Below are 27746 nucleotides of genomic sequence, written 5' to 3'. Positions count from 1 at the left end.
AAACTGTGTCCAGCTTTATTAAAGATACCTTCCATAAATAATCATGGTATTTCAGGCAGGACATGGGCAGAAAATCATTAACAGCATACAACAACTTTCAAACTCCCTTCTTCAATGGACTGCCAAAAATCAGAAAGCCACTATAAACCCAGTGAAGTCTTCATGTGATGCTCTGAACAGGGAAAGTTTAGAGTGAGGGTTGACATTTCACATTTAGAATGTTGTTTAACAACTTTTCACGAGCCGATCCTGACTCAGGAAGTGAAATGAAAATGACAGAATTTATCTGAAGAACCACTGCTCCTTTGAGGGCCTCCATCTCAGTGGTATCACTGGAACATCCAGATTGTCTGACACACTGGTAACCAATTATTGGGGGTCAGATCCCAGCAGATGTCTGGGTTAAAGGGAGTTAAGTCTATGCTGAAAGGTGGAAAGGGAGAAAAGAACATAAAAACAAATTTGTCTTTCCATCCCACAGGCTTTTGTGCCAAGGAGGCCCTGTGTATCTAAGTCAGGGAATCCCTCCTCCTGAGATCCAAGAAGAAGTCTCTCAAAACTGGAAGGGAAAGGTATTTTCCCCACATCAGTCCAGCTTTGGAGACATTCTATTAGTGACAGATGCCCCTTCCCCCAAAAACAACAGTAAGTGTTCTGTGTGCTAACAGCATAGCTTTGAAACACACACACACACACATGCACACGAGCACCTTGGGAGGCTGAGGCAGCCCGATCACTTGAGGTCAGTTCAAGACCAGCTTGACCAACATGGTGAAACCCCACCTCTACTAAAAATACAAAAATTAGCCAGTTGTGGTGGCGTGTGTCTGTAATCCCAGCTACTCAGGAGGCTGAGGCTAGAGAATGGCTTGAACCCAGGAGGCGGAGGTTGCAGTGAGCAGAGATGATGCCATTGCACTCCAGCCTGGGCGATAGAGTGAGACTCTGTCTCAAAAAAAAAAAAAAAAAAAAAAAAAACCCACAAAATTTTGCATTTTTATAAAACTTGATAAAAATAGTATTTCAAACTGTATAGTCACCAGAAGTACACAGTTATCAAAAATGCACGTGCTTCACTTGGCATCTCCAGCACCCTCACCTTTCTGTGCCTGGTCTATTTTGGCATCTCCATTTTCTGCAGGCTTATTCCCCTCCTTGCCAGTGTCAGCTTTTCCCGTTTCTCCTTTGAGTACCTTCTCTCCATTCTTTGCAGGGACCTTTTTAGGCTTGGTCTCTGGCTTTGGAGGAGCAGGTTTAGTAGACAACCTTGCAGATCTTCTCTGTGGTTTGTCCCTCACTTTGGCTTTATCTCCTTTAGCATCCCCTTCAGCCTTTCTCTTGGGCATGGTGCTGGCGATGTGGTAGGACATAGGTGCGTTGTGTGGGCTTTGGTCAGTCTGGGGGTTGTTCTCCCGGCTTCTTCTTCACACTGCTCCTATAAATTGAATTATTATGTACTCTTTTGAATCTAGCTTCTTTCTCTCAGCTTAATTTTTTGAAATTCATATGTTGTGTGTATTAGTAGTTCATTCTTTTAATTGCTGAGTAGTATTCCATTGTATGACTATACACAATGTACTTAATCACCTGTTCATGGACATTTCATTTCCAGTGTTTCTTCAAAAGACTTCATTTTTTTAGAGCAGTTTTAGGTTCAACATCAAAACTGAGAAAAAGATACAGAGATATCCCACATACCCTCGTCCCCACGAGCGTATAGCATTCCCTATTATCAACATCCCCACCAGAATGGTACATTTGCTACAATTGATGAACCTTCATTGAGACATCATAATCACCCCAAGCCCATAGTTTACATTAGGGTTCACTCTTGGTGTTGTACATTCTATGGGTTTGGATAAATGCATAATGACAGCTGTCCACCATTCTAGTATCATATAGAGTATTTTCACTGCCCTAAAAATCCTGTGCATTCTGCCTATTCATCCCTTTTCCTTCTCCAGCCCCTGGCAACCCACTGAACCTTTTACTCTCTCCATGGTTTTAACTTTTTCAGAATGTCATATAGTTGGAATCATACGCTATGTTGCCTTTTCAGATTGGTTTCTTAATTCAGATTGGTTTGTTAATTCATAACAGTTTTTATCTGTTATGAATAAAGTTGCTATAATTTTTTTCTATTAGACAGAACAAAAATATTTACTTACAGGTATGGTGATCCTATTAGTGAGCTCTTAAATAATTCACAGAATTAATTCACTTTTTAAACTTTTTATTTTGAAATAATTATAAATTCACATGAATTTGAAAACATAGTACAGAGAAGTACCATATTTACTGTACCATTCACCGAGTTTCCCCTATTAGTTCCATCTTATGTAACTATAGAACAATATTAAAACCAGTACATTGACATTGGTGTAAAGCGAGTAGTATATCGTTCTTTGGTATTTTATCACATGTGTAGATTCATGTAACCAACACTGCAACCAAGATACAGAATTCCTTAACCCAATGATATCCCTGTGCTGCCTCTTTATAGTCACACGCACACCCACTCCCTTTCACCATCCCTCACCCTTGGTAACGATCTCTATAATTTTGTCATTTTGAGAATGTTATATAAATGGAATCATGTAGTATAAAATCTTTGAGATTGGCTTTTTTAACTCAGCATAATGCCCTTGAGATCCATCTAAGTTGAGATGTCAAGAATCATTCCTATTTATTGCTGATATAGTTAGTTTTCCATGGTATGGATGTGTCACAGTTTGTTTGTTTTTCTGGCTTTCCTGCAGGTTACTTGAATACCTTTTAGAATTCAGTGTTTTAAAGTATATCTCTTTGTATGGCCTTTTTGTCCTCACTCTAGATACTACTTTTTGTATGTAACAAGTCATAGTCAGCTGTACTACAGTGCTACTTGGTGATGCTACATTTTATCACTTCCAGTAAAGTATAGAAACTTTTGCTCCCTTTAGTCCCCCCCATTTAATTATCTTAACATTTTTATATGTTTCTAATATATGTATATGTGTATATTACATGCATGTTTATATATATTTTTATGTGTATTGATGGTTTTATTTTCTTTACATACATTTTGAACCATATCATACAGCATTATAATTTTTGCTTCAACAGTCAAACATAATTTGGAGAACTCAAGTGGAATAGGAATCTGTTGTGTTTATACATATTTTTCCTCCTTCTGTCATCCTTCCTTCCTCATTATCCACGATTCCTGGATTATCCGAGATCTTTTTTCATTTCCTTTCTGTTTAGAGAATTTTCTTTATTCTTTTAGAGCAGATCTGCTAGTGAGAAATTGTCCTTTCTCTATAAATATTTTTATTTTTTTCTTCATTTCTGCAGGATATTTTTGCTGGTTAAAGAACTCTGAGTTAACAAGCCTTTTCTCCTAGCACCTGAAAGATATCGTGCCAGTTCCTTCTGGCTTCCATGGTTTTTAATGAGAAATTTACTGTCATTAAACTGTTTTTCCCCTCTAGGGAAAATGTTGTTTTTCTGTTGCTGCTTTCAAGATTTTTTCTATGTCTTCAGTTTTCAGAAGTTTGACTTTTATGTGTTTTGGCCTGGATTGATTTGGGGTTTACACTGTTTGGGGTTTACTTGGCTTCTTGAATCTGTAGGTTTATGTCTTTTGAGAACTTTTCAGTTCATATTTTTTCAAATTATTTTTCTGTCCTTTTTCTCCTTTCCTTTTGAGACTCTGATGACATGAATATTAATCTTTTATTATAGTTTCACGAGTCACCAAAGTTCTGTTTGTTTTTTTAGTTTGTTTTCTTCCTATTGTTCAGACTGGCAAATTTCTATTGTTTTATTTTTAGTACATTGATTCCTTCTTCTGTCACATCCATTCTGCTATTGAACCCATCCACTGACATTGATTTCAGTTATCGTAATTTTGGTTTTGTAATTTCATTATTTACATTCTGTATTTCTTTGCTGAGACTTTCTTTACTCAGGCTTTCTGTTTTTTTCATTTGTTTCCAACGTGTCGGTAATTGCCTGTTGAAGCATTTTAATGGTGGCTGCCTTAAAATCCTTGTGAGATAATTCTTTTTCTTTCTTTAAAAAAATACATTTATTTCTTTTTTCCTTTTTTTGAATTTTTTTATTTTATTTATTTATTCATTTTTTTGAGACAGAGTCTCACTGTGTCGCCCAGGCTGCACTGCAATCTCAGCTGACTGCAACCTCCGTCTCCCGGGTTCAAGCGATTCTCCTGCCTCAGCCTCCTGAGTAGCTGGGATTACAGGCACGCGCCATCACACCCATCTAATTTTTGTATTTTTAGTAGAGATGGGATTTCACCGTGTTAGCCAGGATGGTCTCGAAACTACTGACCTCATGATCCACCCGCCTCGGCCTCCCAAAGTGCTGGGATTATAGGCATGAGCCACCACGCCCAGCCTCATTTGTTTCTTAAAATCTGTGTATAAGTGGACCCACTTGATTTAACCTATGTTGTTTAAGGATCGACCGTACGTTACCAAGATGTACATATTTATTTTATTTTTGGAATTTTGTCTTATTTCAATAGGTTTTGGGGGAACAGGTGGTGTTTGGTTACATGAATAAGTTCTTTAGTGGTGATTTATGAGATTTTGGTGCACCTATCACCCTAGAAGTACACGCTGTACCCAATGTGTAGTCTTTTATCCCTCACCTCCCTCTTATTCCTCCAAGTCCTCAAAGTTCGTTGTATCATTCTTATGTCTTTGCATCCTCATAGCTTAGCTTCCACTTTTGAGTGAGAACATACTATGTTTGGTTTTCCATTCCTGAGTTACTTCACTTGGAATAATGGTCTCCAGTTCCATCTAGGTTGCTGCAAATGCCATTATTTTGTTCCTTTTTATTGCTGAGTAGTATTCCATGGTATATATATGCCACATTTTCTTTATCCACTTATTGATTGATGGATATTTGGGCTGGTTCCATATTTTTGCAATTTTGAATTGTGCTGCTATAAACATGCATGTGCAAGTATCTTTTTTGTATAATGACTTTTTTTTTCCTCTGAATAGATATCCAGGAGTGGGATTGTTGGATCAAATGGTAAATCTGCTTTTAGTTCTTTAAGGAATCTCCATACTGTTTTCCATAGTGGTGTACTAGTTTATATTCCCACCAGCAGTGTAAAAGTGTTCCTTTTTTCATGACATCCACACCAGCATCTATGTTTTTTTATTTTTTGATTATGAGTTTTTTTATTTTTGGTTTTTTAATTTTTGATTATGATTTATTTTATTTTATGGTTATTGTTGCAGGAGTAAGGTAGTATCTCATTGTGGTTTTGATTTGCATTTCCCTGATCATTAGTGATGTTGAGCACTTTTTCATATGTTTGTTGGCCATTTGTATATCTTCTTTTGAAAATTGTCTATTCATGTCTTTAGCCCACTTGATGGGATTTTTTTTTTTCTTGCTAATTTGGTTCCTTGTAGATTCTGGATATTAGTCCTTTGTCGGATAGATTGCAAAGATTTTCTCCCACTCTGTGGGTTGTCTGCTTTCTCTGCTGATTGTTTCTTTTGCTGTGCAGAAGCTTTTTCTTTTTTTTTTTTTTTAGTATTTCTTTTCTTTTTTTTTTTTTTATTATACTTTAAGTTTTAGGGTACATGTGCACATTGTGCAGGTTAGTTACATATGTATACATGTGCCATGCTGGTGCGCTGCACCCACTAACTTGTCATCTAGCATTAGGTATATGTCCCAATGCTATCCCTCCCCCCTGCCCCCACCCCACAACAGTCCCCAGAGTGTGATATTCCCCTTCCTGTGTCCATGTGATCTCATTGTTCAATTCCCACCTATGAGTGAGAATGTGCGGTGTTTGGTTTTTTGTTCTTGCGATAGTTTACTGAGAATGATGGTTTCCAATTTCATCCATGTCCCTACAAAGGACATGAACTCATCATTTTTTATGGCTGCATAGTATTCCATGGTGTATATGTGCCACATTTTCTTAATCCAGTCTATCATTGTTGGACATTTGGGTTGGTTCCAAGTCTTTGCTATTGTGAATAATGCCGCAATAAACATACGTGTGCATGTGTCTTTGCTTTTTCGTTTAATTAAGTTCCATGTATTTATCTTTGTTTTTGTTGCATTTGCTTTCGGGTTCTTGGTCATGAAGTCTTTGCGTAAGCCAGTGTCTAGAAGGCTTTTCCCAATGTTATCTTCTAGAATTTTTATGGTTTCGTGTCTCAGATGTAAATCTTTGGTCCATTTCGAGTGGATTTTTGTATAAGGTGAGAGATGAGGATCCAGTTTCATTCTTCTACATGTGGCTTGCCAATTATCCCAGCACCATTTGTTGAATAGTTTCCTTTTCCTACTTTATGTTTTTGTTGCTTTGTCAAAGATCAGTTGACTGTAAGTATTTCTCTTTATTTCTGGGGTCTCTATTCTGTTCCATTGGTCTCTATGCCTGTTTCTATTCCAGTACAATGCTGTTTTGGTGACTATGGCCTTATAGTATCGTTTGAAGTTGGGTAATGTGATGCCTCCAAATTTGTTCTTTTTGCTTAGTCTTGCTTTGGCTACATGGGCTCTTTTTTGGTTCCATGTGAATTTTAGGATTTTTTTTTTCTAGTTCTGTGAAGAATGGTGGTGGTATTTTGATGGGAATTGCATTGAATTTGTTGATTGCTTTTGGCAGTATGGTCATTATCACAATATTGATTCTACCCATCCATGAAAATGGAATGTGTTTCTATTTGTTTTGTCATCTATAATTTCTTTCAGCAGTGTTTTGTAGTTTTCCTTGCAGAGGTCTTTCACTTTCACCTCTTGGTTAAGTATATTCCTAAGTTCTTTGTTTTTGTTTTTAACAGCTGTTATAAAAGGGGTTGAGTTCTTGATTTGATTCTCAGCTTGGTTGTTGTTGATGTGTAGCAGGGCTACTGATTTGTATACATTAATTTTGTATCCTGAAACTTTGCTGAATTCATTTACTAGTTCAAGAGCTTTTTGGATGAGTCTTTAGGGTTTTCTAGGTATATGATTATGTCATCAGCAAACAGTGACAGTTTGACTTCCTCTTTGCCAGTTTGGCTGCCCTTTATTTCTTTCTCTTGTCTAATTTTTCTGGCTAGGACTTCCGGTACTATGTTGAATAGAAGTGGTGAAAGTGGACATCCTTGTCCTGTTCCAGTTTTCAGGGGGAATACTTTCAACTTTTCCCCATTCAGTATAGTGTTAGCTGTGGGCTTGTCATAGATGGCTTTTACTACCTTAAGGTATGTTCCTTCTTTACGAATTTTGCTGAGGGTTTTAATCATACATAAAGGGATGCTGGATTTTGTCAAACGCTTTTTCTGCAATCTATTGAGATGATCATGTGATTTTTGTTTTTAATTCTTTTTCTGTGGTGTATCACATTTATTGACTTGCAGATGTTAAACCATCCCTGCATCCCTGTTATGAAACCCACTTGATCATGGTGGATTATCTTTTTTATCTCTGTTGGATTCGTTTAGCTAGTATTTTGTTAAGGATCTTTGCATCTATGTTCATCAGGGATATTGGTTTGTAGTTTTTTTTTTTTTGGTTATGTCCTTTTCTGGTTTTGGTATTAGGGTGATACCGGCTTCATAGAATGATTTCAGGAGGATTCCTTCTTTCTGTATCTTCTGGAGTAGTGTCAATAGGACTGGTAACCAGTTCTTCTTTAAATGTCTGATAGAATTCAGCTGTGAATCCATCTAGTCCTGGACTTTTTTTGTAGGTGACTTTTTAATTACCATTTCATGCTTGTTGCTTGTTATTGGTCTGTTCAGAGTTTCTGTTTCTTCCTGGTTTAATCTAGGAGGGTTGTATATTCCCAGGAATTTATCCATCTCCTCTAGTTTTCTAGTTCATGCACATAAAGGTGTTGATAGTAGCCTTGAATGATATTTTGTATTTCTTTGGTATTGGCTGTTATATCTCCCATTTTGTTTCTAATTGAGCTTATTTGGATCTTCTCTCTTCTTTCTTGGTTAATCTCACTAATGGTCTATCAATTTTATTTATCTTTTCAAAGAACCAGCTTTTTGTTGTATTTATCTTTTGTATTTTTTTGTTTGTTTCAATTTCATTTAGCACTGCTCTGATCTTGGTTGCTTGTTTTCTTCTGTTGGTCTTGGGTTTGGTTTGTTCTTCTTTCTCTAGCTCCTTGAGGTGTGACCTTAGATTGTCTGTGCCCTTTCAGACTTATCAATGTAGGCATTTAATGCTATGAATTTCCTGTTAGCACTGCCTTTGCTTATCCCAGAGGTTTTTATAGGTTGTGTCACTATTATCGTCCAGTTCAAATAATCTGTTAATTTCCATCTTGATTTCATTTTTGACTCAGTGATCATTCAGGAACATGTTGTTTAATTTCCATATATTTGCATGGTTTTGAAGGTTCCTTTTGGAGTTGATTTCCTTTTTTTTATTATTATACTTTAAGTTCTAGGGTACATATGCACAACGTGCAGGTTTGTTACATATGTATATATGTGCCATGTTGGTGTGCTGCACCCATTAACTCGTCATTTACATTAGGTATGTCTCCTAATGCTATCCCTCCCCGCTCCCCCCACCCCACAACAGGCCCCAGTGTGTGATGTTCCCCTTCCTGTGTCCAAGTGTTCTCACTGTTCAGTTGCCACCTATGAGTGAGAACATGCGGTGTTTGGTTTTTTGTCCTTGCGATAGTTTGCTGAGAATGATGGTTTCCAGCTTCATCCATGTCCCTACAAAGGACATGAACTCATCCTTTTTTATGGCTGCATAGTATTCCATGGTGTATATGTGCCACATTTTCTTAATCCAGTCTATCATTGATGGACATTTGGGTTGGTACCAAGTCTTTGCTATTGTGAATAGTGCCACAATAAGCATACATATGCATGTGTCTTTATAGCAGCATGATTTATAATCCTTTGGGTATATACCCAGTAATGGGATGGCTGGGTCAAATGGTATTTCTAATTCTAGATCCCTGAGGAATCACCACACTGACTTCCACAATGGTTGAACTAGTTTACAGTCCCACCAACAGTGTAAAAGTGTTCCTGTTTCTCCACATCCTCTCCAGCACCTATCGTTTCCTGACTTTTTAATGATCGCCATTCTAACTGGTGTGAGATGATATCTCATTGCGGTTTAGTTTTGCATTTCTCTGATGGCCAGTGATGATGGGCATTTTTTCATGTGTCTTTTGGCTGCATAAATGTCTTCTTTTGAGAAGTGTCTGTTCATGTCCTTCGCCCACTTTTTGATGGGGTTGTTTGTTTTTTTCTTGTAAATTTGTTTGAGTTCATTGTAGATTCTGGATATTAGCCCTTGGTCAGATGAGTAGAATGCAAAAATTTTCTCCCATTGTGTAGGTTGCCTGTTCACTCTGATGGTAGTTTCTTTTGCTGTGCAGAAGCTCTTTAGTTTAATTAGATCCCATTTGTCAATTTTGGCTTTTGTTGCCATTGCTTTTGGTATTTTAGACATGAAGTCCTTGCCCATGCCTACGTCCTGCTCAACGAAATAAAAGAGAACACAAACAAATGGAAGAACATTCCATGCTTGTGAATAGGAAGAATCAATATTGTGAAAATGGCCATACTGCCCAAGGTAATTTATAGATTCAGTGCCATCCCCATCAAGCTACCAATGACTTTCTTCACAGAATTGGAAAAAACTACTTTAAAGTTCATATGGAACCAAAAAAGAGCCCGCATTGCCGAGTCAATCCTAAGCCTATGAGCTTAGCCGTTGAGCAGTGGTTTGTAGTTCTCCTTGAAAAGGTCCTTCACATCCCTTGTAAGTTGGATTCCTAGGTATTTTATTCTCTTTGAAGCAATTGTGAATGGGAGTTCACTCATGATTTGGCTCTCTGTTTGTCTGTTATTGGTGTATAAGAATGCTTGTGATTTTTGCACATTGATTTTGTGTCCTGAGACTTTGCTGAAGTTGCTATCAGCTTAAGGAGATTTTGGGCTGAGACGATGGGGTTTTCTAGATATACAATCATGTCATCTGCAAACAGGGACAATTTGACTTCCTCTTTTCCTAATTGAATACCCTTAATTTCTTTCTCCTGCCTGATTGCCCTGGGCAGAACTTCCAACACTATGTTGAGTAGGAGTGGTGAGAGAGGGCATCCCTGTCTTGTGCCAGTTTTCAAAGGGAATGCTTCCAGTTTTTGCCCATTCAGTATGATATTGGCTGTGGGTTTGTCATAAATAGCTCTTATTATTTTGAGATATGTCCCATCAATACCTAATTTATTCCAAAATTGACCACATAGTTGGAAGTAAAGCACTCCTCAAAAGAACAGAAATTATAACAAACTGTCTCTCAGACCACAGAGCAATCAAACTAGAACTCAGGATTAAGAAACTCACTCAAAACTGCTCAACTACATGGAAACTGAACAGCCTGCTCCTGAATGACTACTGGGTACATAACAAAATGAAGGCAGAAATAAAGATGTTCTTTGAGACCAGTGAGAACAAAGACACAACATACCAGAATCTCTGGGACACATTTAAAGCAGTGTGTAGATGGAGTTGATTTCCAATTTTATTCCACTGTGGTCTAATAGAGTGCTTTGTATAATTTCGATTTTCTTAAATTTGTTGAGAGTTTGTGGCCTGTCATATGGTCTGTCTTGGAGAATGTTCCATGTGTTGAATAGAATGTATATTCTGCAGTTGTTGGGTAGAATGTTATGTAAATGTCTATTAAGCCCATTGTTTCTTTGTTGACTTTTTGTCTTGATTACCTCTCTAGTGCTGTCAGTGAAGTATTGAAGTCCCCCACTATTATTTTGTTGCTGCCTATCTAATTTCTTAGGTCTAGTAGTAATTGTTTTATAAATTGGGAGCTCCAGTGTTAGGTGCATATGTATTTAGGATTGTGATACTTTCCTGTTGTATTAGACCTTTTATCATTATGTAGTATCCCTCTTTGTCGTTTTTAACAGCTGTTTAACAGCTGTTGCTTTAAAGTTTGTTTTGTCTGATATAAGAATAGCTACTCCTGCTTGCTTCTGGTGCCCATTTGCATGGAGTATCTTTTTCCACCCTGTTACCTTAGCTTTATGTGAGTCCTTATGTGTCAGGTGAGTCTCTTGAAGACAGCAGATACTTAGTTACTGAATTCTTATCCATTCTGCCATTCTCTGTCTTTTAAGTGGAGCATTTCAGCCCATTACTTTCAACATTAGTATTGAGATATGAGGTACTATTCTATTCATCGTTCTATATATTGCCTGAATACCTTTTTTTTTTCATTGTGTTGTTGTTTTATAGGTCCTGTGAGATTTATGCTTTAAGGATATTCGATTTGGGTGTATTTGGAGGATTTGTTTCAAGATTTAGAGCTCCTTTTAGCGGTGCTCGTAGTGCTGGCTTGGTAGTGGCAAATTCTTTCAGCATTTGTTTGTCTGAAAAATACCATATCTTTTCTTCATTTATGAAGCCTAGTTTTGTTGCATACAAAATTCTTGGCTGATAATTATTTTGTTTAAGGAGGCTAAAGATAGGATTCCAGTCCCTTCTAGCTTGTAGGGTTTCTGCTGCGAAATCTATGTTAATCTGATAGGTTTTTCTTTATAGGTTACCTGATACTTTTGCCTCACAGCTGTTAAGATTCTTTCCTTCATCTTGACTTTAGATAACCTGATGACTATGTGCCTAGGTGGTGATCTTTTTGCAATGAATTTCCCAGGAGTTCTTTGAGCTTTTTGTATTTGGATGTCTAGATCCCTAGCAAGGCCAAGAAAGTTTTCCTCAATTATTCTCTCAAATATGTTTTCCAAACTTTTAGATTTCTCTTCTTCCCCAGAAACACCAATTATTCTTAAATTTGGTCATTTAACATAATCTCAAACTTCTTGGAAGCTTTGTTCTTTTTTTTTTTTTTGAGATGAGGTCTCACTCTGTCATCCAGACTGAAATGCAGTGGTGTGATCTCAGCTCACTGCATCCTCTGCCTCCCAGGTTCAAGTGATTCTCCTACCTCAGCCTTCTGCATAGCTGGGATTACAGGCACACACCGCCACACCCAGCTAATTTGTGTATTTTAGGAGAGATGGGGTTTCACCATCTTGGCCAGGCTGGTCTCAAACTCCTGACATCAAGTGATCTGCCCACCTCGGCCTCCCAAAGTGCTGGGCTTATAGGCGTGAGCCACTGTGTCTGGCTTGTTCATTTTTTAAAAATTCTTTTTTCTTCTTTGTCTTTATCAGATTGGGTTAATTCGAAAGCCTTGTCTGCAAACTTGATATTCTTTCTTCTACTTGTTCAGTTCTATTTCTGAGACATTCCAGTGCATTTTGCAATTCTCTAAGTGTGCCCTTCATTTCCAGAAGTTGTGATTAGTTTTTATTTATGCTATCTATTGCACTGGAGATTTTTCCATTCATATCCTGTATCATTTTTTTTTATTTCTTGGACTTCACCTTTCTCTTATGCCTCCTCTATTGGCTTAATAGTCGACTTTCTGAATTCTTTTTCTGGCAATTCAGAGATTTTTTTCCTGGTTCGGATCCATTGCTGGTGCGTTAGTGTGATCTTTTGGGGGTGTTAAAGAACCTTGTTTTGTCTATTACCAGAATTGTTTTTCTGGTTCCTTCTTATTCGGGTAGACTATATCAAAGGGAAGATCTGAGACTCAAAGGCTGCTGTTCAGATTCTTTTGTCCCACGGGTTGCTCCCTTCATGTGGTGCTCTTCCCTTTCCCATAGGGATGGGAATTTCTGAGAGCCGAACTGCAGTGATTGTTATTTCTGTTCTGGATCTAGCCACCCAGCAGAGCTGTTAGGCTCTGGGCTAGTACAGGGGAGTATCTGCAAAGAGTCTTATGATGTGATCTGTCTTCAGGCCTCTCAGCCGTGGATACCAACACCTGCTCTGGTGGAGGTAGCAGGGGCATGAAGTGGATACTATGAGGGTTCCTGGTTGTATTTTTGTTACACAAGCTGGTTTTGTGTTGATTGGCCTTCAGATAGGAGGTGGTGCTTTCAAGAGCATATTAGCTGTGGTAGTATAGGGAGGATGAGGAGAAGGTTGGGACCATAGACCTCTCAAGAGGCTATATCCTTCGTCTTCAGCTACCAGCAGGACCATCAGATGTGGACAGGGTTAGGTGTGTCTGAGCTCAGACTCTCCTTGGGCAGGGATGTGGCTGCTGTAGGGGATGGGGGTGTGTTTCCCAGGCCAATGCAGTTACGTTCCCAGGAAGATTATGTTCCCAGTTATGTTCCCAGGAAGATTATGGCTGCCTCTGCTGCATCACACAGGTTGCCAGGGAAGTGGAGAATGCCGGCAGCCAGAGTCCTCACACAGCTCCCATGCATCCCACAGGCCAAAAGGCTGGTCCCACTCCCACTGTGCCCCCGCCCCCACCCCCACCAACAACACAGAGTTGATTTCCAGGCAACCAGTGAGGAGGGCTGAGAACTTGCCCCAGGCTACAAGCCTCCCCACTGAGAAAACAAGCTGACTCAGAGTTCCTTGGCTGTCCCACAGAGCCTACAGCAGCAATCCAGCTCCTTCAAAGGGTCTGTGGATTATCTCGGTTTCCTGGTATGTTCTTGTGGTAGTTGTTGGAGCAGAAGTTCGTGATGTGGGTCTCTGCATGCTGCTGTAACCATCCAACTGGGAGCTGAAGTTAGTCCTGCCTTCTATCTACCATTTTTCCTCCCTTGTAAGATAATTCTTCTGTCTGTTATCTTGGTGTTGGTATCCATTGATTGTCTTTTCTCATTCAAGTTATGATTTTCCTGATTCTTGATATGGCGAATGGTTTTCAGTCAAAACCTAGACATTTTGGACATTATGTCATGAGATTTTGCATTTCATTTAAGTCTTCTGTTTTGGCGGGTCTCTTTAAATAGTATCCTGGCAAGGGGAAAGGATGTTGCCTCATTACTGTCAGGTAGAGGAGTAAGTTCAGGGTCCTAATCATCCTCCAGTGACACTTGGCAGGAGGCGCCTGTTCTGGGCCGAGGTGGGAGTTTCAGCTTCGTACTAGGCCTCTGATGATACCCACTCTGTGGAGTAAATACCTAGGAGTAAAATTATTTGGTTCTTTGATTAGTTTTTAAATTTTATTGTATTTTTTAATTTTTTTTTATTATTATACTTTAACTTTTAGGGTACATGTGCACAATGTGCAGGTTAGTTACATATGTATACATGTGACATGCTGGTGCGCTGCACCCACTAACTCGTCATCTAGCATTAGGTATATCTCCCAATGCTATCCCTCCCCCCTCTCCCCACCCCACAACAGTCCCCAGAGAGTGATGTTCCCCTTCCTGTGTCCATGTGTTCTCATTGTTCAATTCCCACCTATGAGTGAGAATATGCAGTGTTTGGTTTTTTGTTCTTGCGATAGTTTACTGAGAATGATGATTTCCAGTTTCATCCATGTCCCTACAAAGAACATGAACTCATGATTTCTTATGGCTGCATAGTATTCCATGGTGTATACGTGCCACATTTTCTTAATCCAGTCTATCATTGTTGGACATTTGGGTTGGTTCCAAGTCTTTGCTATTGTGAATAGTGCCGCAATAAACATATGTGTGCATGTGTCTTTATAGCAGCATGATTTATAGTCCTTTGGGTATATACCCAGTAATGGGATGGCTGGGTCAAATGGTATTTCTAGTTCTAGATCCCTGAGGAATCACCACACTGACTTCCACAATGGTTGAACTAGTTTACAATCCCACCAACACTGTAAAAGTGTTCCTATTTCTCCACATCCTCTCCAGCACCTGTTGTTTCCTGACTTTTTAATGATTGCCATTCTAACTGGTGTGAGATGGTATCTCATTGCGGTTTGGATTTGCATTTCTCTGATGGCCAGTGATGGTGAGCATTTTTTCCTGTGTCTTTTGGCTGCATAAATGTCTTCTTTTGAGAAGTGTCTGTTCATGTCCTTTGCCCACTTTTTGATGGGGTTGTTTGTTTTTTTCTTGTAAATTTGTTTGAGTTCATTTTAGATTCTGGATATTAGCCCTTTGTCAGATGAGTAGGTTGCGAAAATTTTCTCCCATTGTGTAGGTTGCCTGTTCACTCTGATGGTAGTTTCTTTTGCTGTGCAGAAGCTCTTTAGTTTAATTAGATCCCATTTGTCAATTTTGGCTTTTGTTGCCATTGCTTTTGGTGTTTTACACATGAAGTCCTTACCCATGCCTATGTCCTGAATGGTAATGCCTGGGTTTTCTTCTAGGGTTTTTATGGTTTTAGGTCTAACGTTTAAGTCTTTAATCCATCTTGAATTGATTTTTGTATAAGGTGTAAGGAAGGGATCCAGTTTCAGCTTTCTACATATGGCTAGACAGTTTTCCCAGCACCATTTATTAAATAGGGAATCCTTTCCCCATTGCTTGTTTTTCTCAGGTTTGTCAAAGATCAGATAGTTGTAGATATGCTGCATTATTTCTGAGGGCTCTGTTCTGTTCCATTGATCTATATCTCTGTTTTGGTACCAGTACCAAGCTGTTTTGGTTACTGTAGCCTTGTTGTATAGTTTGAAGTCAGGTAGCGTGATGCCTCCAGCTTTGTTCTTTTGGCTTAGGATTGACTTGGCAATGCAGGCTCTTTTTTGGTTCCATATGAACTTTAAAGTAGTTTTTTCCAATTCTGTGAAGAAAGTCATTGGTAGCTTGATGGGGATGGCATTGAATCTATAAATTACCCTGGGCAGTATGGCCTTTTTCATGATATTGAGTCTTCCTACCCATGAGCGTGGAATGTTCTTCCATTTGTTGATATCCTCTTTTATTTCATTGAGCAGTGGTTTGTAGTTCTCCTTGAAGAGGTCCTTCACGTCCCTTGTACGTTGGATTCCTAGGTATTTTATTCTCTTTGAAGCAATTGTGAATGGGAGTTCACTCATGATTTGGCTCTCTGTTTGTCTGTTATTGGTGTATAAGAATGCTTGTGATTTTGTACATTGATTTTGTATCCTGAGACTTTGCTGAAGTTGCTTATCAGCTCAAGGAGATTTTGGGCTGAGACAATGGGGTTTTCTAGATATACAATCATGTCATCTGCAAACAGGGACAATTTGACTTCCTCTTTTCCTAATTGAATACCCTTTATTTCCTTCTCCTGCCTGATTGCCCTGGGCAGAACTTCCAACACTATGTTGAATAGGAGTGGTGAGAGAGGGCATCCCTGTCTTGTGCCAGTTTTCAAAGGGAATGCTTCCAGTTTTTGCCCATTCAGTATGATATTGGCTGTGGGTTTGTCATAGATAGCTCTTATTATTTTGAGATACGTCCCATCGATACCTAATTTATTGAGAGTTTTTAGCATGAAGGGTTGTTGAATTTTGTCAAAGGCCTTTTCTGCATCTATTGAGATAATCATGTGGTTTTTGTCGTTGGTTCTGTTTATATGCTGGATTATGTTTATTGATTTGTGTATGTTGAACCAGCCTTGCATCCCAGGGTTGAAGCCCACTTGATCATGGTAGATAAGGTTTTGGATGTGCTCCTGGATTCGGTTTGCTAGTATTTTATTGAGGATTTTTGCATCGATGTTCATCAGGGATATTGGTCTAAAATTCTTTTTTTTGTTGTTGTGTCTCTGCCAGGCTTTGGTATCAGGATGATGCTGGCCTCATAAAATGAGTTAGGGAGGATTCCCTCTTTTTCTATTAATTGGAATAGTTTCAGAAGGAATGGTACCGGCTCCTCCTTGTACCTCTGGTAGAATTCGGCTGTGAATCTGTCTGGTCCTGGCCTTTTTTTGGTTGGTAAGCTATTAATTATTGCCTCAATTTTAGAGCCTGTTATTGGTCTATTCAGAGATTCAGCTTCTTCCTGGTTTAGTCTTGGGAGGGTGTAGGTGTCGAGGAATTTATCCATTTCTTCTAGATTTTCTAGTTTATTTGCATAGAGGTGTTTATAGTATTCTCTGATGGTAGTTTGTATTTCTGTGGGATTGGTGGTGATATCTCCTTTATCATTTTTTATTGCGTCTATTTGATTCTTCTCTCTTTTCTTCTTTATTAGTCTAGCTAGCGGTCTATCAATTTTGTTGATCTTTTCAGAAAACCAGCTCCTGGATTCACTGATTTTTTGAAGGGTTTTTCGTGTCTCTATTTCCTTCAGTTCTGCTCTGATCTTAGTTATTTCTTGCCTTCTGCTAGCTTTTGAATGTGTTTCCTCTTGCTTCTCTAGTTCTTTTAATTGTGATGTTATGGTGTCAGTTTTAGATCTTTCTTGGTTTCTCTTGTGGGCATTTAGTGCTATAAATTTCCCTCTACGCACTGCTTTGAATGTGTCCCAGAGATTCTGGTATGTTGTGTCTTTGTTCTCATTGGTTTCAAAGAACATCTTTATTTCTGCCGTCATTTCATTATGTACCCAGTAGTCATTCAGGAGCAGGTTGTTCCGTTTCCATGTAGCTGAGCGGTTTTGAGTGAGTTTCTTAATCCTGAGTTCTAGTTTGATTGTACTGTGCCCCGAGAGACAGTTTGTTATAATTTCTGTTCTTTTACATTTGCTGAGGAGAGCTTTACTTCCAACTATGTGGTCAGTTTTGGAATAGGTGTGGCGTGGTGCTGAAAAAAATGTATATTCTGTTGATTTGGGGTGGAGAGTTCTGTAGATGTCTATTAGGTCTGCTTGGTGCACAGCTGAGTTCAATTCCTGGGTATCCTTGTTAACTTTCTGTCTTGTTGGTCTGTCTAATGTTGTCTGTGGGGTGTTAAAGTGTCCCATTATTATTGTGTGGGAGTCTCTTTGTAGGTCTCTTTGTAGGTCTCTAAGGACTTGCTTTATGAATCTGGGTGCTCCTGTATTGGGTGCATATGTATTTAGGATAGTTAGCTCTTCTTGTTCAATTGATCCGTTTACCATTATGTAATGGCCTTCTTTGTCTCTTTTGATCTTTGTTGGTTTAAAGTCTGTTTTATCAGAGACTAGGATTGCAACCCCTGCCTTTTTTTGTTTTCCATTTGCTTAGTAGATCTTCCTCCATCCCTTTATTTTGAGCCTACGTGTATGTCTGTATGTGAGATGGGTTTCCTGAATACAGCACACTGACGGGTCTTGACTCTTTATCCAATTTGCCAGTCTGTGTCTTTTAATTGGAGCATTTAGCCAATTTACATTTAAAGTTAATATTGTTATGTGTGAATTTGATCCTGTCATTATGATGTTAGCTGGTTATTTTGCTCGTTAGTTGATGTGGTTTCTTCCTAGCCTCGATGGTCTTTACAGTTTGACATGTTTTTGCAGTGGCTGGAACCGGTTGTTCCTTTCCATGTTTAGTGCTTCCTTCAGGAGCTCTTTTAGGGCAGGCCTGGTGGTGACAAAATCTCTCAGCATTTGCTTGTCTGTAAAGTATTTTATTTCTCCTTCACTTATGAAGCTTAGTTTGGCTGGATATGAAATTGTGGGTTGAAAATTCTTTTGTTTAAGAATGTTGAATATTGGCCCCCACTCTCTTCTGGCTTGTAGAGTTTCTGCCAAGAGATCAGCTGTTAGTCTGATGGGCTTCCCTTTGTGGGTAACCCGACCTTTCTCTCTGGCTGCCCTTAACATTTTTTCCTTCATTTCAACTTTGGTGAATCTGACAATTATGTGTCTTGGAGTTGCGCTTCTCGAGGAGTATCTTTATGGCGTTCTTTGTATTTCCCGAATCTGAATCTTGGCCTGTCTTGCTAGATTGGGGTAGTTCTCCTGGATAATATCCTGCAGAGTGTTTTCCAACTTGGTTCCATTCTCCCTGTCATTTTCAGGTACACCAATCAGATGTAGATTTGGTCTGTTCACATAGTCCTATATTTGTTGGAGGCTTTGTTCTTTTTTTTATTCTTTTTTTCTAAACTTCTCGCATTTCATTCGTTTGATCTTCCATCACTGATACCCTTTCTTCCAGTTGATCGAATCGGCTACTGAGGCTCGTGCATTCATCACGTAGTTCTCGTGCCGTGGTTTTCAGCTCCATCAGGTCCTTTAAGGACTTCTCTGCATTGGTTATTCTAGTTAGCCATTCGTCCAATCTTGTTTCAAGGTTTTTAACTTCTTTGCCATGGGTTCGAACTTCCTCCTTTAGCTTGGAGTAGTTTGATCGTCTGAAGCCTTCTTCTCTCAACTCATCAAAGTCATTCTCCATCCAGCTTTGTTCCATTGCTGGTGAGGAGCTGCATTCCTTTGGAGGAGGAGAGGCGCTCTGATTTTTAGAATTTTCAGTGTTTCTGCTCTGTTTTTTTCCCCATCTTTGTGGTTTTATCTACCTTTGGTCTTTGATGATGGTGACATACAGATGGGGTTTTGGTGTGGATGTCCTTTCTGTTTGTTAGTTTTCCTTCTAACAGTCAGGACCCTCAGCTACAGGTCTGTTGGAGTTTGCTGGGGGTCCTCTCCAGATGCTGTTTACCTGGGTATCAGCAGCGGAGGCTGACAACAGCAGATATTGGTGAACAGCAAATGTTGCTGCCTGATCATTCCTCTGGAAGGTTTGTCTCAGAGGAGTACCCGGCCATGTGAGGTGTCAGTCTGCCTCTACTGGGGGGTGCCTCCCAGTTAGGCTACTTGGGTGTCAGGGAGCCACTTGACGAGGCAATCTGTCCGTTCTCAGATCTCAAGCTGTGTGCTCGGAGAACCACTACTCTCTTCAAAGCTCAGTTGGAAATGCAGAAATCATACATCTTCTGCGTTGCTCACGCTGGCAGCTGTAGACTAGAGCTGTTCCTATTCGGCCATCTTGGCTCCACCTCTTTTACTTCTGTGTATGAACTACTGCTTATCTATCTAGTGAAATATTCATTTGTCTGTATGTATTTTATCTCTAGAAGTTATTTTTTGGTTCTTTTTGAAAATCCTCTATTTCTGTCGCCATTATATTGCTTTTTTCATTTATGGCTTTGAATATAGAGCATAGTTATTACAGCCCTTTTAATGTCTTTGCCTGCCATTTCTATCATTTCTGTCATTTCTGGGTTTCTTTCTATTGATTGATATTTTTCTGGTTATGGGCCACATTTCCCTGATTCTTACTGTGTCCAGTAATTTTTTTATTAAATGATAAATATTTATGAATTTAAATATTTGAGTCCTTAATCTTGTTTTATATCTTTAAATAATGTTGGACTTCTTCCTGAAAAGCATTTTTGTTAAGTACAGATTAGTTTGTTCAGTTCTAGGCTTAAACATTCCTTTCAGGCATATCTAGAGTGGCCTTTATTCTAGGGCCCCTCCCTCAGTGATTTGTCCCTTCTGGGGACCCTGCTGATTGCTTTGTATATTTGGGTTTCTCTCTTCTTGCTGAAGGGAGCTTGTTGAATTCTTGGTCCTATGTCAGCTCTGAGAATCTTTGTATTGCAACTATCTGGTAACATTTTTTCCTTAGATGTTCTTCTCTGGTCTCAAAAAAAATTTTACCCTTCTTAATGTAACATTGTTATCTAGCTAAATGCTCAGGAGAACCCTTATTCAGATTACTTTAGCTGTCTCCCTCTTCTCTGGAATTCTGCTCCATAAATTCTAGCCTTCTTGGCCTCCTTGCAGTTTTTTCTATCTCTCCAAGTAAACAAGATTGCCAGGCTCTGTTTAAGTTCTTCCTCCCTCTACTGAAGTGGTAAATTTCTTTCTGGCTGAGAGCCTGAGTTGCTGGTAGGACTCCCCTTATTTCTGTTTTCTTAGGGATCATAATACTGCACTGCCTGTGTCTGAAAATAGTCCTTTCCAGTATTTTATGCTGTATTCTAATTGTTTATGATGAGAGGATCATCCTGGAACTGTTTACTCCCTCATGGTCAGAAGCAGAAGTTGAATTATTGTACAATAGGTTTTAAGGCTAACACCTTTGCAGAATTCAGAAGCTCCCAATATTGTTTCCTAACACTTATCCATTGATATACTTTTTCTCAGTATTGTTATAAATGAACTGTGTCTACTATGGGAACTATTATTTATTTTTCAAATCAGAGATCCCATTACAAACTCTAAATCAGAAACTGATCAGAAGAAAAGGACATATCATACTTAATAAATTTTATGAATCAGGAAAATTGATTTCTTGAGAATATAGAAATTGTCTCTATTATGAGATACTAATTTTAAATATAAAATTATTAACATTTATTAGAAATATGAAGGAATGGCATTACCAGAGTGTAAGGACTAAAATAAACCATTTGATCTAGTCATTTAAAATATGAATTCCAAAATTTTAGCAAATAGCCATCTTGAATGTAGTTTGTATTAGAAATTTGGTAAATGTTATCTGTAAAGGGCCAAATAATGTATATTTTGGGCTTTGTAGGCATTTAGTTCCTGTAACAACTACTTAACTGTACCTTTATGGTAAAAAATCAGCCATAGACTGGTTCAATATACGCAAATCAATAAATGTAATCCAGCATATAAACAGAACCAAAGACAAAAACCACATGATTATCTCAATAGATGCAGAAAAGGCCTTTGACAAAATTCAACAACCCTTCATGCTAGAAACTCTCAATAAATTAGGTATCGATGGGACGTATCTCAAAATAATAAGAGCTATCTATGACAAACCCACAGCCAATATCATACTGAATGGGCAAAAACTGGAAGCATTCCCTTTGAAAACTGGCACAAGACAGGGATGCCCTCTCTCACCACTCCTATTCAACATAGTGTTGGAAGTTCTGCCCAGGGCAATCAGGCAGGAGAAGGAAATAAAGGGTATTCAGTTAGGAAAAGAGGAAGTCAAATTGTCCCTGTTTGCAGATGACATGATTGTATATCTAGAAAACCCCATTGTCTCAGCCCAAAATCTCCTTGAGCTGATAAGCAACTTCAGCAAAGTCTCAGGATACAAAATCAATGTACAAAATCACAAGCATTCTTATACACCAATAACAGACAAACAGAGAGCCAAATCATGAGTGAACTCCCATTCACAATTGCTTCAAAGAGAATAAAATACCTAGGAATCCAACGTACAAGGGACGTGAAGGACCTCTTCAAGGAGAACTACAAACCACTGCTCAATGAAATAAAAGAGGATACCAACAAATGGAAGAACATTCCACGCTCATGGGTAGGAAGACTCAATATCATGAAAAAGGCCATACTGCCCAGGGTAATTTATAGATTCAATGCCATCCCCATCAAGCTACCAATGACTTTCTTCACAGAATTGGAAAAAACTACTTTAAAGTTCATATGGAACCAAAAAAGAGCCTGCATTGCCAAGTCAATCCTAAGCCAAAAGAACAAAGCTGGAGGCATCACGCTACCTGACTTCAAACTATACAACAAGGCTACAGTAACCAAAACAGCTTGGTACTGGTACCAAAACAGAGATATAGATCAATGGAACAGAACAGAGCCCTCAGAAATAATGCAGCATATCTACAACTATCTGATCTTTGACAAACCTGAGAAAAACAAGCAATGGGGAAAGGATTCCCTATTTAATAAATGGTGCTGGGAAAACTGTCTAGCCATATGTAGAAAGCTGAAACTGGATCCCTTCCTTACACCTTATACAAAAATCAATTCAAGATGGATTAAAGACTTAAACGTTAGACCTGAAACCATAAAAACCCTAGAAGAAAACCTAGGCCTTACCATTCAGGACATAGGCACAGGCAAGGACTTCATGTGTAAAACACCAAAAGCAATGGCAACAAAAGCCAAAATTGACAAATGGGATCTAATTAAACTAAAGAGCTTCTGCACAGCAAAAGAAACTACCATCAGAGTGAACAGGCAACCTACAAAATGGGAGAAAATTTTCGCAACCTACTCATCTGACAAAGGGCTAATATCCAGAATCTACAATGAACTCCAACAAATTTACAAGAAAAAAACAAACAACCCCATCAAAAAGTGGGCGAAGGACATGAACAGACACTTCTCAAAAGAAGACATTTATGCAGTCAAAAGACACATGAAAAAATGCTCACCATCACTGGCCATCAGAGAAATGCAAATCCAAACCGCAAGGAGATACCATCTCACACCAGTTAGAATGGCAGTCATTAAAAAGTCAGGAAACAACAGGTGCTGGAGAGGATGTGGAGAAATAGGAACACTTTTACAGTGTTGGTGGGATTGTAAACTAGTTCAACCATTGTGGAAGTCAGTGTGGCGATTCCTCAGGGATCTAGAACTAGAAATACCATTTGACCCAGCCATCCCATTACTGGGTATATACCCAAAGGATTATAAATCATGCTGCTATAAAGACACATGCACACATATGTTTATTGCGGCACTATTCACAATAGCAAAGACTTGGAACCAACCCAAATGTCCAACAATGATAGACTGGATTAAGAAAATGTGGCACGTATACACCATGGAATACTATGCAGCCATAAAAAATGATGAGTTCATGTCCTTTGTAGGAACATGGATGAAATTGGAAGTCATCATTCTCAGTATACTATCGCAAGGACAAAAAAACCAAACACCGCATGTTCTCACTCATAGGTGGGAATTGAACAATGAGAACACATGGACACAGGAAGGGGAACATCACACTCTGTGGACTGTTGTGGGGTGGGGGGAGGTGGGAGGGATAGCATTAGGAGATATACCTAATGCTAAATGATGAGTTAATGGGTGCACCACACCAGCATGGCACATGTATACATATGTAACTAACCTGCACATTGTGCACATGTACCCTAAAAATTAAAGTATAATAATAATAACATTAAAAAAAAATCAGCCATAGACAATATATAAACAAATGAACTGGCTATGTTCTGATAAAATTTTATTTATGGACCATGACATTTGAATTTCATCTAGTTTTTATGTCTCAAAATATTCTCCTTTTGATTTTTTTCAACTCTTTGAAAATGTAAAAACTATTTTTACCTAGCAAACCATATATAAGCAGGTGGCAGGTTGTATTTGACCTATGGGTAAAGGCTTGACAACCCCTACTTTATGATTAAAAATCTCCTCAGTAAGCTATCAGATTCCTAGTAGACTATTGTATTTCCATTCTATATGATTTTTTTTTTACCTGAAACTGTTCGCTACTATTAAGTTAAATAGCAGCGTAAATAAGATCACACCAATTTTAGCCTGTAGGGCTTTGAAAGATTATATAGTGTCAGAGGTTTGAAATCATTTATAGTGTCTGAGTTTCTTCAGCCAATTGGGGAGTTGAGGCTAGTGTCTAATTTATCTTACTACCAAGCCTGCACATTTTATATTTTTCAGTCATGCAAGGCTAATTCCTTCCTCCCTATTTTTGTTTTATTATGCTTATCTTATTAACGTTCCGAAATTAGTACATAGTTCTTTATCCTGAATTTAGTCATTTTTGGATGAAGTTGTCTGGGTACTCATGAACAGAAAGTCCCTTCACCTTATATTTAACTTCATGCTATCCCCACCTACAAGATCTTGGATTTTTTTCCTCTTAGTTCACAATCTTGAGACAATAGCTTCTTTTCTGCATTACCTGTGTGTCTATAATGTCTTTCACATGACCCTATTACCCAGTTAGAACACAAAATACATTTCAAAGCATATTTTCTTTATTCTACCTGATGTGCTTTAGCATACTGGTCAGTCCCCTGTTAGAATGCTCAGAATTTGTTATCTAATATCTATCTGAAGCAGGATTGAAATATATGCCCTACTATTTTGTTTGGTGCTATATCCATAACATTAATTCAGTCCCTAGTTTAGAAGAATTATTATGCATTTCATGGTTTATAACCATAAGTGTATTTTCTTTCCTTCCTCCTTAAGGTGTATAGTTGATGTTCTTTACCAGTAGCCAAAATCCAGTACGATGAATGTTCTGGAAGAAAGGGCTTAGGTTTAATTTAGGTGAGTGCTGCTATTGCATCATAAATGGTTGGTGACATAGTTGCATATGGCCGCATATTTTGGGAATATTTTTCTTGTTTGCATGTCTTCATGATGTTTTCCCAAAACGTCAAGAAATAAAACAGAAAGGTAACTTCTTTCTTTTCTAATGCAGGGAGAGAAGAACTTTTGTTTTCAAATATGAAATAAAAATAAGGATTGGTACTGGCAGAAGCTTGGAATAAATGGAAAGTCAGAACCCAAACACAATTTCCATTGTTAGTAAAATAAGTTAACACAGGAATAAATCATTAATAGGTTTAAAATCAGGCCAATTTTTTAAATTTTGGGCATGGTACTGGTATGATATTCAAGATACCTTCTCACAAATTGTTAATTCATTGTTTTGATAATTTAGAAACATTTTTTCTAGGATCATTATGTACTCCTTCCTATCTTATGACATGTGTGCCCTATATCTGGAAAATTCTACTACTCTTAAATCTTTACATGTCTGGCTCATTTTATTCAATTTCAACTTGGCATCATCTCCTCAGAGAGTTTTAGTTTATATGCTATCTAAAACAGCATCTTCACCTTCCCATTCTCTTTGTAACACTCAATTTTATTTTTTTCAGAGCATTGAAGATCTCTGAAATCAGTTTATTTGTCCATCTTTCTGTACTAGAAGGTAAACGTAAACTCTGTGAGAGCAGAGATCTTGCATTTTTATTGTTTCTCTAGTACTTAGAACACTGCCTTTCACACAGTAGTTCTTAAGTATATAATTCATATGTGGTTGACTAGAAGGATGCATAAATAAAAGTATGTCAGTGGGCATGGTGGCTCACACCTGTAATTCTAGTACTTTGAAAGGCTGAGGTGGGAAGATACCTTGAGCCCAGGAGTTCAGGACTAGCCTAGGCAATGTAGTGAGACCCAGTTTTTACAAAAAATGTAAAAATTAGCAGAGCATGGTGGCGTGTGACTGTAGTCTCAGGTACTCAAGAGGCTGAGGCAGGAGGATTTCTTGAGCCTAGGAGGTCAAGGATGCAGTGAGCCGTGATCATGCCACTGTACTCCAGCCTGGATGACAGAGTGAGACCCTGCCTTTTAAACAAACAAACAAAATAATAAATACTCATTGCTGCTTACTTGGTTAGAAAATAAAAAATAAGACTAAAGAGAAAAAATTTTAAAAAAGAACATATCCTCAATGACCTGTGAAATAATAAGCAGTCAAACTTATGTATATTGGAATCCCCAGGAGGAAGGGAGAATATGGGACAGAACAATTTTTTTTTAAGAAATAAGTGCTAAAAATTTCCCATATTGGGCAAAAACATAACTCACAGAATGAAGGTCAGTAAACTCCAAGTAGAATAAATGCAAAGAAAATCAAATCTAGACATATAATAGTCGTACTACTAAAGTCCAAAGATAGGCCAGGCACAGTGGCTCACACCTGTAATTCTAGCACTTTGGGAGGCCAAGGCAGGTGGATCACCTGAGGTCAGGAGTTTGAGACCAGCCTGGCCAACATGGTGAAATGCTGTCTCTACTAAAAATACAAAAATTAGCCAAGTATGGTGGCAGGCACCTGTAATCGCAGCTACTCAGGAGGCTGAGGCAGGAGAATCGCTTCAACCCAGAGGGTGGATGTTGCAGTGAGCCAATATCGTGCCACTTGAGCCTGGGCAAAAGAGCAAAACTCCATCTCAAAAAAATAGAAATAAAGTTCAAAGATAAAGAGAAAATCTTCAAAATAGCCAGAAAACAAAAGAAGCATTAAATACAGGATAGCAATAATATTACTGACAGCTGACTTATCAGAAAAATCGAAGACAAAAAATTATGGAATGACATTAGTAAAAAGTTGTAAGGAAGAAGAAAAAACAAAACCTTTAGGTCACAATGCAATATCCAATGAAAATATCATTCAAAAATGAAGGTAAAGTAAGACAATTTCAGATTTTAAAAACTTAGATATTTATTGTTAATAGACATACAATATAAGAACTACTAAGAGTTTCTAAGCTGAAAGGCAGTGATATCAGATGGAAACTCAGTTCTACAGGAAGAAATGAATACCACCAAGGTGATAAATACAAATGGCTTTTTTTTTTTTGTCTGTCACTTTCTTTAAAAGAAAGCTGACTTTTTAAAACAAAAGTTGAACGGTATCATTATGAGGTTTTGTAATATATGTAGAGGTATAATATATGATCACACTAGCAAAAGAATATTATAATAAATGGAATTACAGTCATCCTTGGTGTGTCCTCAGGAGATTGGCTCCAGGACCACCCCCCCTCCCATGCATACCAAAATTCACAGATGCTCAGGTTCTTTATATAAAATGTGGTGTTTGCATATAATCTATATACATCCTCTTGTATATACTATATAATAACTCAGTTATTTTTCTTGTGTTTGGTGTTACAGTGAACTGTTACAGTGAAACAAATTAGGGGTTGGGTCAGTTTTGAACATGCATAAAATACATGCTCAAGAATCAGAAATAGGTAGACATGTATTTAATTTTGGGTGATATTTTTAAAAACGAAATTAAAAATCATACTTGAGCCTAAACTAAAACTGCAAAGTGGCTAGTGAAATATTTACATTTGGAGATACCTGCTTTCAATATTTTAGAGAGGTTATACCGAAGTTGGACATTGTGGCCCTTAGAATCATATTTTTATAAAGTTCGAGTTTAATGACTTGTCATTCAGTTAGTATTTATATACTTCCAGTAGAATAAGTCTCTACAAAAACAATCAAATGAAGACTTAGAAAATCTCAAGTGCATCGGTGCTCTTTCGGTTCTCGTAAGTTACTGGTTCTTTGGTATGCCATGGGGAGGTCTTGAGTGTGTGAGGTTCTATGCGTGTCTCCACCTAAGTAGAAAAGATATTTCTTAAATGAATTAGATGAATTATAACTGTTGAGTGAGGGTGATATTAGGAATATCTAAGAAAAG

At 38.2% G+C, this 27746-nt stretch overlaps 2 protein-coding genes across 51 annotated transcripts in view; one reads left to right on the top strand and one right to left on the bottom strand.

The window, feature by feature from the left end:
* PEAK1 (pseudopodium enriched atypical kinase 1) overlaps positions 1-27746 on the top strand; it is a 310954-nt gene that overhangs the window by 140293 nt on the left and 142915 nt on the right. For 21 of the 50 annotated variants that reach the window (XM_055363883.2, XM_063699068.1, XM_055363884.2 and 18 more), the window contains one exon: positions 25402-25454. The exons of 28 other annotated variants lie outside the window; for them this stretch is intronic. The gene's annotated coding sequence lies outside the window, so the exon portion shown is untranslated. Of the gene's footprint in view, positions 1-24691; positions 24785-25401; positions 25455-27746 lie in introns of those variants that run through there. One more of the 50 variants, XM_055363901.2, reaches the window with a different exon arrangement.
* Positions 1018-1346, bottom strand: LOC101130226 (non-histone chromosomal protein HMG-17-like). Its single transcript, XM_055363905.2, has one exon. The coding sequence runs from the start codon at positions 1344-1346 to the stop codon at positions 1074-1076; it is 273 nt and encodes a 90-aa protein (XP_055219880.1). The 3' UTR covers positions 1018-1073.

Source organism: Gorilla gorilla, chromosome 16 (genome assembly GCF_029281585.2).
Source record: "Gorilla gorilla gorilla isolate KB3781 chromosome 16, NHGRI_mGorGor1-v2.1_pri, whole genome shotgun sequence".
Taxonomy (NCBI): domain Eukaryota; kingdom Metazoa; phylum Chordata; class Mammalia; order Primates; family Hominidae; genus Gorilla; species Gorilla gorilla.
The sequence above is the reverse complement of the archived record's forward strand: the minus strand, read 5'-3'. Positions and strand labels throughout refer to the sequence as shown.

Excerpts from the sequence above, each read along its gene's own strand:
- LOC101130226 (XM_055363905.2), bottom strand. The coding sequence starts at position 1,346 with ATGCCCAAGAGAAAGGCTGAAGGGGATGCTAAAGGAGATAAAGCCAAA.